The following is an 11,627-nucleotide window of genomic DNA, read 5'->3' as shown; positions in this document are numbered from 1 at the left end:
GAGCCCCTCCAGAAAGCCACCTCTGCTTGATAACATTTTCTCATTTACATATTATGTTTTGAGATTTCTAGCATTTAGGCAATTTTAATTCATTGATTTTAGTATTATTTTGGCTTTTTAAAATCAAAATATCATGAAGTCAAGTACCTTACAAACAACTATTAAATCAACACCTTATCAATTAAATGTGTTACTTCATCCAAAATTATATTGAATTAATTTGAAAAGTTCTATTTGTCATGCTGATAGTTTTTACATTGCCATTTTGTTTATAGGCAGGATCTATAATAAGTGCCACCTTGTTTCTTTGTATTAGTTGTTCATCTTTGAAAAGATTGTTAAGAATTTTCTATCATTGCTTCCCATATTAAACCAAAAGGACCTCTATATTCTCTACAAGAATACAGACCTTCAGAAGTACAATATAGAGTTCAACTAAAGGACATGAGTCTCACCTTAACATTGACTTGCCCAATTATACTTTCAGGCTCCCAATTTTTGTAAATGATTTGATTACTAAAAGTGTAGAAGTGGTATATGGTACACATGCCTTTTCTTGCTGTTTGGATCGCATCTCTCCTTCTAGGGCACAGATTTGCTGTTCTGTTCTGACAGTAATCCCTTGGGAAAAGTATCGCAGAGTTATTGGGTGGGGATCAAGCTATCATACCCCAAGTCTCTGTGGTGCAGCTGCCATCAGTGGTGAGGGAGGTGAAGAAGAGGAATCTCTTATTTTTTGTTTTGCCAGCAATGCAGATGAATTATTACAAGAGTGTGTCACGCTGCATGTTGGTCTTGTTTTCCATGTTATCCTCTTATATTTATTACTGTTCTGTTTTTACTTTTACAGAGCAGACTCCCTTAATTGTACTTACAGTAGATCTTCCAAAGCATAATATTTAAAGATCAGTGTTTGCATTGATTTATAAAACTGCACTTTGACTTGACATTGTTACATTTCAAGGCTTATTTTTTCTAATTACAGCTGAAAGGAAGTTTTGGATCTGTATCACTTAATGACGGAGCTAGAACCCCAAGGACAACAGATTTCATGTTATTTTCTCTGCTTGGATTAAGCAGTCAGCTTTTTTCCCCCTAATTAATTACTTTTTATTTGAGAACTCTTGAGGATATAACAGTTTGCCATCTAAAACAGCATGCCATCCTGAGTAGATTTCATATATATGAATTTGTCAATGGTTGATGTAAACACCAGCAAGTCAAGTAAAATAAACACTTAATCTCAAATAATTTCTTAAGGCATAACAGGCAGTTCCTGGCACTTTATTATATATAAGCTATATAATTTACATCTAAGAAGCAGATACAATGATCTATCACTGTAATAAGTAGGTGTATTTTCATTTCAGCAGCCTATTCCCAGCAATTTGACATCTGTATCCTATTTTCACCTATTCTCAGTACTGCCTCTCATGATCCTGGCTGTTTTATATTTTGAACCTGTGCCAACATCTGTTTTCCACAGCACGCAAGCTGAAAAAGCTGGGCAACCTGAAAGTACAAGAGGATGGGGAGGCAGCCAGCTCATCGAGCCCTATGGAGGAGCAAGCTCCCAAGATGATGATGACACGCATGGATGGGTACGATTGCCAGCCCATCTTCCTCAATGTTCTGGAAGCCATTGAGCCTGGTGTGGTGTGTTCAGGCCATGACAACACCCAGCCAGACTCCTTCTCCAACCTCCTGACCAGCCTGAATGAGCTTGGGGAGAGGCAGCTTGTGCATGTGGTGAAATGGGCAAAGGCCTTGCCAGGTAAGGCAGCACATGATGCATCACAACACCTTCCCCCACACTCTAAAAAACCCTCTTGTGCAGATCATCCCAGGGATACATTTCAGAGGGAGTGTCCTGTAACACGGGCCCCCATATCACAAGATTCATGTGGATACCTTTGCAGAAGGGTCTCCTCTGTAAGCAGAAATCACACGCAAAAGGAGTGAGGGTAACTGTCATCACCAGAGGGGTTTCCATCTAGTGGCCATGTAAGAGAAATGAGTGCTGCAGCTTCCAGCAAGGAAAGTAGAAGCTTGTGCTTTTAGAATTTTCATTTGGTTTCATTCCCTGTTGATGACCCGTGGCAGGTGGTTGTCTTATAAGTATGTTCTTTTTTTTTTCTTGTACATTTAAATCCCTGCTGCAAATCTGAGTATTAGGCTCTAAGTATCTGAATGTTTCCTGGACCACCAGAGATGACTTGCTGTGAAGAGAGGAGGCCATTCTGTTCCTCTCTCTGCAGTGATCTTTCTGCTTCTGGAGCTTCTAAACTGCTCCTTAAATGAAAGATCAGCACCATAGACAACATAAGTCCTATGAGAGAGGAAGGAGTAAATCCTCTGGGTAGAAGGAATGAAAACAGCGCCACTTGAGGAGGTAGCTTGGGGAAGAGAAGGTCTGATGAAACCAGGCTAAAGACAGTTGAGAAATAAGATGCATTGGCAGGAAGGGTCCTGTTCCTCCCAGCCTGTTTTGCCTGAACCTCAAAGTGCTGAAATTCCATATATTATAATTCATTCAGGAAATCTAACTACAGATATCTCTGTCACACACAACTACACAAAAGCAATCATGCTCTGAACTGCAAGGCCAAACATCCTTAGAGTTTGGATTACTTGGTATAATAAGTTAATAACATCATTAGATAAATATCATAAGTAGCATAGTAGATTAGTGTAGTTAGCAGATTAGCACTGTTTTATAGTTTAGAATGTACTGCAAGAAAGAGCAACAGAAGATAATCAGGTTTCAGAAATGGTTATCCTGGGGCAAGCATGAGGCAAAACCTGAATTCCAGACATATGCTCCAACTTCTTTAATCCTCTAGCTTCCACAGATGCCTCTTGCCCTCATTTCACTTGTAAAGTTCATAATTGTCAGAAGCCTAACAATCAGAGATTGTATTCCATTGTGCCTTTTGCAAAGGGACCAACTGATTACAATACCTAGCAAATACAGTAGCAAACCTATAAAGAGCATTGTGCTCAAAATAGGTTTAAAATAACAGGTTTAAATCTTAATATGTTTTCTCCCTAAAAGTAGCTGGGCCAGTCATTGTGACGTGGTTTCACACAACAGACTTTACATTTTCTGTGGAGGGTTTCTGTTTGTTTGGGGTTTTTTAGTTTGTTGAATAGGAAGTTTGAATTTGAGGTCTGGCTGTAATTTTTCCTGGACAGCTGTTCTTCAGTGTTGACAGAAAACGGGTATGTAATATGTATACAGCACTTGAAAGAAAGGTATGTCTGAGGGCCTTGCTTCTTTTATCTTGTTTTCTGAAGCTGGTTATACTAGGTCTTGGATAGTTTTAACTGTGTTTTTCCCATGATAATGGAAGGTTGGTATGTTGTGGATACAAACCATTTGGGCCTTGACAAACCTCAGATGCCTTCTCTTTTCTATCAGGAACTACATTTTTGGTCAGATTTTATCACATAACCAAGAATATTTAACTTAGGATCTTTCTGCACAAAACAAAGATAAAAACAAACCTGCAGCAGCAAGGAAATGACAAGTTGGGCCTCAGCAGTACATACCCAGAGCAGTACTACTCTATTCATTACTACAAACCATCTGCCATAATTGCAGTGCTGCCTTTTAAGAAGGCTGCCATTCCATCACTCCTTCCACTATCTTTCTGTACCCAAGCTTTTATTCAACTGATTTTTCTGCACAACCAGCTAGTTCAGGGGAAATCATCTCCAGGATGGTGGAAATGACATAAAGTTAAGGTTATGGTGCATGTTCTATGGTGAATGATACGCTTTTTGGGGTAAAGGGCTGTCAATGAGTTTTATGTCTGGACAAGAACAATATATGCTAAATAATTAACATTAACATTACTAACAACAATAATTAACATTACTATAAATATTAAATATATTAAAATAAACAGTAACGGCAAAGTATGGCCTATGAGGAAAGGAGTAGAGGGTAGCTTTTTATTTCTAGGCGGCCTGCCTTTTCAGTTCCTAGTTGCTATGTGTCTGAATCAGGTACATCAGGTATATATTGCTTTACATAGAGATTTTGTGTGTTAATAATCAGCTATCTGGGAGAGAGAGAATGGGCAGCTGAATATCTAATTTCATTTAACAGGAAGCTGGAAGGCAAAGGAGTTGTGAGTAGGAGTTCCTTGTATAAGCTAATTTGCCAATTCTCTTCTCTTGAGAGCTCTTTCCTTCCCTGTATAGAGGTATGGAGACCTCACCTCAATCCTGCACTCTTACTCCCCACTTGATCAACTCTTTATCCTTTTCGTCTATTTTTCTGAAAGAAGAAAAGAGAAAATAGTAAAGCCTAATGCTTGGGGTACTCTTTTCTATAGTGCCAATAAGTGTTGTATGGAGACACAGGGTGGATGACAAAATGACTCATAGTTGTAGCTTAACACTGTAGTAGTAGTTGTAGTGCCCCTGAGAGCAGGGGTGCTCCCCTGGACAGTTTGGAGTTGCTGACTTAGGAACTCACCCTTTACTGGGCTTCCCAGAATCAGCCCCTGATCTTCCCAACTTGATAAAGGGAACATGTCTGTTTGCTTGCCTGTGGCCTCTTCTCTCAGCCTACCTGCACCTGCCTCTACCTGACTCATGCCCACCCTGAGTAGGGATGATAGATTTTGTCTCGCAGCAGATCTTGTCCCGTTATGTTTATTCTTCTAGTCTGCATGTCCAGCTTCTTCAGTCCCCAGCCTGCTCTTTCCCATGCTCTAGCTCTCTTACGTACACCAATAAAATCTCTTCCATCTCTCTCCTCTTATAGTTTGTGCAACAAATGCTAGGATCCCAGTCCTTCCTTAGGTCTAGCAGTGATTGTATTTCTTCTTATCCTCACTAGCTCTGTAGACATTCTAACTTCTCCTGGCCCCTTTGTACCCTTTTATCTGTGTTTATATTTACCCTGGAATTTAGCCCAGGGACAGGGATCCTTGGCCTTAGCTAACCCAGCCACCAACACCATGGTAGATGATGTTCTCCCCAGGGCCAGCTGAAAAAGTCCATATCCAGGGACTGTGTGCACCTTTAGCTCTACTCATTCCCTCTTGGGTCTTGAAGCTTCCTTTAAACGCTCATTGGATTTAAAGCCTCATTGGATGTTTTATCCCAAGCCATTCTCTGTCTTTTTTTTCAGAGGACAAAGAAACTGTGATTCTTAGTTATACATTGCCCCATCTCCCCAGCTGTCTCTACTACGGACACTAAAAGTTATCATAGAAGAGTAGGGCTAGAAGGGACCTTGGGAGATCTAGTCCAACCCTCTGTTCAAGACAGGATCATCCCTATCTAAACCATTGTAGTCAAATGCCTGTCTACTTTTCATTCCATCCAGGAAGAGCACACACCAACTGCTGAAACTTTCTTAGCCTGACGAAGGGTTTTTGAACCCGAAAGCTTGCTTAATAACTATTCTCCAACTATTTGGGTTGGTCTAATAAAAGATATCAAATTCACCCAAGGAAACCTGTCTGCCTACGTCTATTCTAAACAAACATGTATGAACAACCCATATGTGAAACTACCAGGCATAATGCTTGAAAAACATCAAAAACATCCTAATTTGCCACAGTTAAAACAGGGGGACAAAGGCACTGTCAAGGTCCTGCCACTGCAATGTGTTTTTTTTCTGTCTTTTTAAAGAGCACTCAAGAGATCCAAGGAACAGGACCATATTCCCTGCTACAGAGGAAGGCAAAAACCCACACACTCATGCCAATCTGATCCTGAAGTCAAATTCCTTCCTGATCCTAAATGTGGTGATCACTCTGCCCTTGAGCAGTGAAACATCAGCACACCCCAGCCAAAATTATCTGTATCCACATTGCCCCACTTACTCTGGCTTCCTCACTTGGTCCCATTGCTTAGAAAGCTGGCATAGTGTTGTTGTCCTTCTTATAAGATCATGAAGTGATATTTCTTGTGACAGTTTACTGGGTTTTTGTGACCTGCGCCTCTCAGGTGGAACTAAGAAAGGTCATCCCTTAGCCCTTGGAATCTGAAATGGTCCATTCTCCTCAGTTGGGGTGCCCACATCTGCTCCACACTTGATGCCTTCCCCACAGCAGGAAAAAGGGTTTGAGAGCTCCGTTTCTTCATTCAGAAACAACCTGGCCAATTCCACCTCATTCTGTATATGCAGCATCTCTTCAGGTGGCTATTTCATTGGTAATTGTGCATGGACACCTGAAACATCTTTCCCCTGTCCGTTCCTCAGTCCTCCAGTTCAACAGATTTCCTATGTTCTGTAGATTTCCAGGAAGCTTATTTTCTTCTCTCTTCTGTGTTCCTCAGAGGTATCTATCACCGCTGTGTGTCTGACAGTTGTGTGGTCCTTAAAAACAGAATGCTGGCTTAATAGTTGTTGAAGGCAACATGTTAAAGTCAGCCTTCCTTGGGTATTGCTTGCTACAACAACCTCATTTAGCATCTGTAGGATGGACAAAGAGGAATATGACAAAGAAAAAAGCCTGAGTTCTTTTCTGCCAAAACATTCCTATATATTGTTATATGCTGCTTTCTGGGTGGGGTTTGTTTTGTTTTTTCTGCTTTGAAAATATTTTAAAAAGAAGGCTTTGCCTTCTGCAATGCTGGTAGATGAAAAAATATTACCAATATATATGATGGGAAAAGAGACAAGGAGTTACTTGTAAATAGGCATCCTGGTTCTCTGTAACAGTTCTCTGCGTAACTTTTAGGCAGAGAAACAAAAAGCTTACTAAGGACAAACTGCCGTTGATTGTGTGAACAAGAATTTTTCTTTTAAGAATATGAGGGAAAGACTATTGAAACACAAATACTGTAAAGAAACCATGTCATTATAAGATATAGTAGCGTAATAATCTTACTAATATTAGCATTACCTTTATAAAAGAATCAGATGTACAAAAAAGGAGTGATTAGAATGACAAGATCAGGTATGTGTCAGAGACCTGGGTTTATTTTAAACAAGCAATGCTCATTAATGAGCAAAATTAACAGATAACATATAAAGGTGCACCTACATTCCAGTCACAATTTCACGAAGCTTTGACTTTTCGACACACAACTTCATGTGAAGGTGCATTCTCCAAGGGCAAACCCATCCAAGATGCATTATAAGAGCTTTTGATTAGTAGTATGTGTACAAACCACTCAAAAGAACACCGAATGATTTGCATGTCAGAACCCAAATAAAGAGAATAAACAGGTTTTGACACTGTGGCTGAAAATGTAGACAGCTTCTTCATCTGAGTGGTTCTGAAGCAAGCAAAGGAAACATGACTTAAAGGTTGACCCTGCAAAAGACTTATTTGATTTGTTTAAAAATGATTTGTTTAAGGCGTGAAGGAAGTCTAACTTTGCTTTTCCTTATTCAGCTTGATATTTTTTTCCCTCTAACAAAATGTCCTTGTTTTTGCTTTAAGAATTCTTGGGTATTTAAGAGCATGTTTATTATAAGTTTTTACACCTTAACGTTTTAAGTGTTTGAGTGGTAATTCCATAGCAGAGGCTTTCATTATTCTAAATATTAATTGCTCATTGAAGGTATTTAAGTTTTGGGGTTGTTTTTTTTAAAGTCTACACAGTGTGATTGTGGTGGGGTGGAGTGCTTTCCTTTCAATAATGCATCTTCATCAGGAACAAGTTGTTTTCTTATCATGAGTTAGTATACAGAAAAGATAGCCTGAATTGTTTGCACTAGTAGATGGAAGTAAGCACAAGGAGACTGCATCACTATTAAGCTGATATGTGGTAAGAACACGTGGTTTTTTTCTACTGATGACAAACCATGCGTAGTTTGCTGTTCAGTCATCACAGGTTCTTTTAGGATAGGAAAGTTCTGAATTTTTTTTAAACAAAATGCATGTGAAAAAAACAAATTAAACAGGTTTTTTTGATAAATCATTCTTTACCATTTATATTTTGAAATCTTATGCAAGTCTCTCATAAAAGGAGCAAAGGCCAGTTTGTTTTCCTTTGCAGATTACAGTTAGATAATCACTGTACAAAAAACTTGGTTTTGTTTATAAACTCCACAAGTTTGCAAATTGTATGTTTCTGTAAAGACTATACTGTTTCAGGTTGGGGACCATTGCCAGCTGCCTTTGTTTAGAGCATCCCCGAGGTTACAGTACCCTGTATTCATGAAACACTTAAGTGAATTCACTTACTATGTTTGTGAGGCTACCAACCAAGTTCTGTATTCAAACTGCTCCTTGCAGACAGCGTAAACTGCTAGTCTGCTGAATGGAAATGAGAAATAAGGCCAAGGCTGTGCTGGAAGCCAAATTAACTTTCTGGAAATGGGGCAATAAAAGAAGATGTATCCTTACCTCAAGTCATAACTTGAGGCATTCTGACAAGACCCAAGGAACAACCTTCCCAATGTATGCAGGAGGTCTTAGCTGGGGCAAAACAATCTTTCTGCCAAATGTTAAAATCTACTGGTGAGACCTGACATACTGTGATTTGATTTATTCCTTCTTAAGTTTTAATGGCTTGACTGGCACTGCAGAAGCAAGTGTTAGTTCATAGTGTTCTTCAGACTACTGTGTATTAGACCCAGAGAAAATGTATCTAGATGCGAACAAGCTGTTCTATTTCCTTCCAGGCTCAAATGTAGGAAAGGCTCAGTCATCCTGCAAGACCAGAGACCAATCATATTTGCTAGACAACAGACCTCTCATGCCAGTTTTATTTTTTTTATTTTTTTTAAAAAGCAGGTAGAGACAGTACAGCTCAGAGGATTGTAACCTTGGAGAACATCTTGCAAGTGTATACCATAGATATAACAGCAATGAGCTGCTATTCAGCCATGCCATCTGTGGGTTCACACAGGTAAACTCCAGATTTGCACACATCCACACACACACACAACTGGATATGCCATGGGTTAGATCATTCAGATGGATGTGGCCATTGGAACTGCTCAACCGCACATGCAGACACCCGTCTTGGTCAAATTACTTTGTCCTTCAGGCAGATAATATATTATTGCAGGACAAAATGACCACAGTGATCCATCCCAAGAAACTCCTTCCAAATTTAAAAAATGTATGAACCTAAGAAGCCTTGAACAAAAGAATGAGTAAGGTCTCCCTGCTGTGTTAGATACCTTGGTACAAGTGTATCTATTCCCAAACCATAGCCCATAATGAGCTTCTTGGTTTTCACACAGCCTGCAATAGAACATAGGAACATATGGCTGGAGAGGTCAGATGTAAAAGAAGGAATCTCAACAGTTACTGGAGAAAATAATTGTTCTAATGCATACAGACTCAGATAATGGATTTCTCTAAACTTACACCAGAGTGCCTCCATTTTGCCCCAGAATCTCACATCTCTGTGAGGAATGATCTATTTTTCTTCAGATCCCCAGTGCTGGAGATGAGCCCATGAATCTCCAGATGCAGCACACTAAACTCAGGACTAGAAACATGCCTACCTCTTCCAAGAATTTGGCACATGCACACCAGACATGATAGAAGATGCTAAACTTTCCTAACTAATAAGTTGGAGTAAGAACAAGCTAGGACCTTCACTAATAAAAACTGTCAACTCCTCTTAAGAAGGAAATGTATCACCTGCTCTTAAACAACAGCAATAGTAATAGTATAAGCAAGGCTAACAAAGCCACTGACTGATATGAGCAACTTTACAAACTGCTGTCCATTTTTTGCCTTCCCTTTCCTATGTAAGATCCTTGAGAAGCTATTTAAAAGTCTTCATTCTCACATCTTCGCTGCTAACATGCTGGATCCTTCCTAGCGGGGTTTCAAACTAGTGCATGGGACTACACTGGTTGCTTGCTTTCTAGTGAATGTTCACCTCTTTTCTGTAAGTATCCTGCTGATGGACCCTCTGGGACACTTGATAGCTCCTGACTATCCAGCTGTCTTTTTCTATCTTCAGGAAACTGCAAGGATGACGAGAAATGTCCTGAATGGTCAGGTCCTGCCTCTCAGACTAAACACAGATGCTCACTATAGACAAGTATTCTTCCACGTCTAAAACTGTGGTGTTCAGTGGGGCTTAATTCTTTCCTCTGTCTTTCTTAATGTCTCTATGTAACAGCTAGTAAGTAAATATGGGCAGCACTTCCAGCGCTAGCCAACCACTTTTAAGATCCATATCTTTTATCTCAACTATAGACAATATCATCTCCTTACTTTCTCAGTTCCTAACTGAGATAATGACCTGGATGTGAAAGAGCTATTGATTGACATTGAACCCTTTCAAAAGTGAGGTAATGCTGTTGGAAGAAAAGAGTGCAGAAGACTCTACTATGTTACAACACTTGCCATCAAAGACATCTGCCCTCAGGTAGTTAGTTATATTTGTCCCTCAGGATCCTTTAGGGTACCACGCTTACATGGACAGCCAAAACAGCCAAAAAGTACCCACCAACATCTTTTCTGGCTAGAAAATTCTTCCCTCTCCAAATTCTTCCTCTTCCCTTGTTACAAGTGTATCTATTTCCAACCCACCAACATCTTATCTGGCTAGAAAATTCTTCCCTCTCCAATCCAGATTTTGTTCTAGTATTTCCAGACCTTGGTGAAATGTGAACTGACTGCAGTTCTCTCTTTCAGAGCACTGCCATATACTCTGAGAAATCAGCAAGTAGTTAGCATATAGCTACCAACCAGCTCAGTAACAAAGGTTATTTGGCACAGACAGCATTCTTTTTTTTTCCTTAAAGCTCTGCACATAATGGTGTACTCTCAGTTGTAATGCCTCTCCTCCTCACCACGACTTTCCATCACAACTGTGTTCCACTGAAACTAGGGTCAGTGTGGGTTGATGCAAGAATGCAGGGATCACTTTCTTTTCTTGAAGTCAGATTAAGTCTGTTTCCCTCAGCTTTTCCACAATAGTGTTGCTGTGCATACCAACAATGATATTTATTAATAGTAAAAATCAGCAATCTTAACCACCCCCGCCCTCCTTGCATTACTTCCTCCGGAAGGAAGAGACAATAATATTAGTACCGTCTTTCCTCTGCCTAAGAGGAATTTAGATACTAAATATTGAATGTTTATGTAAGTATCTGATGTAGATAGAAGCTGACTTAATTCATTTGGACTTCTAAACACTATCCTACAACTGTCTAAATTTACTGTCTGATTTAAGTAAATTCTATATTGGTTAATATAATATAAATCTTGAAGAATAAGGCTGATGTAGCTAAGCAAACTGAAATTTGACAAATGCATGAGAAACGTGGCTTGGATTATTACCTAAAAATTAAAAGGAAGAGAACTATTACAGTGATTCTCAACCAGGATGCCACCGTGGGCTGCCGTGTAATATTAGCTTTGTTAGGTGTGCAAATATGATTCACAAGGTAAACCCAGAGATTTTAAATAGGAATCCATAGCATTACAAACATTCTGACATGTTGTGATATTTTTTAGTTCTTTGCAACAGAAAAATTGTACTATTGTTTTTCTGTATTCAAAAAATGAGTGAAAGCTAAGAGCTGGCATTTACCAAGGGATGCCTGAAGTCCTAAAAAGATTGAGAACCACTGGACTAGTAAAATACAGCCGTAATCTTTTAAATTGCTAATTTATAATTCTGTTCAGCTTCATGTAGAAAGAACATCCAAAGTAAATTCTGGTGTTTAGATAATG

The 11,627-nt window shown here is 39.4% G+C and overlaps 1 protein-coding gene across 2 annotated transcripts in view; it reads left to right on the top strand.

Annotated features, from left to right (window-relative positions):
* The window catches only part of AR (androgen receptor), a 108,169-nt gene that overhangs the window by 77,291 nt on the left and 19,251 nt on the right, over positions 1-11,627 (top strand). For both annotated transcript variants that reach the window (XM_025200132.1, XM_025200131.1), the window contains exon 4: positions 1,487-1,774. In XM_025200132.1, coding sequence (XP_025055917.1) covers positions 1,487-1,774 — 288 coding nt within the window. The remainder of the gene's footprint in view (positions 1-1,486; positions 1,775-11,627) is intronic.

Source organism: Alligator sinensis, unplaced genomic scaffold (assembly GCF_000455745.1).
Source record: "Alligator sinensis unplaced genomic scaffold, ASM45574v1 scaffold809_1, whole genome shotgun sequence".
Classification (NCBI taxonomy): Eukaryota; Metazoa; Chordata; order Crocodylia; family Alligatoridae; genus Alligator; species Alligator sinensis.
The sequence above is the reverse complement of the archived record's forward strand: the minus strand, read 5'-3'. Positions and strand labels throughout refer to the sequence as shown.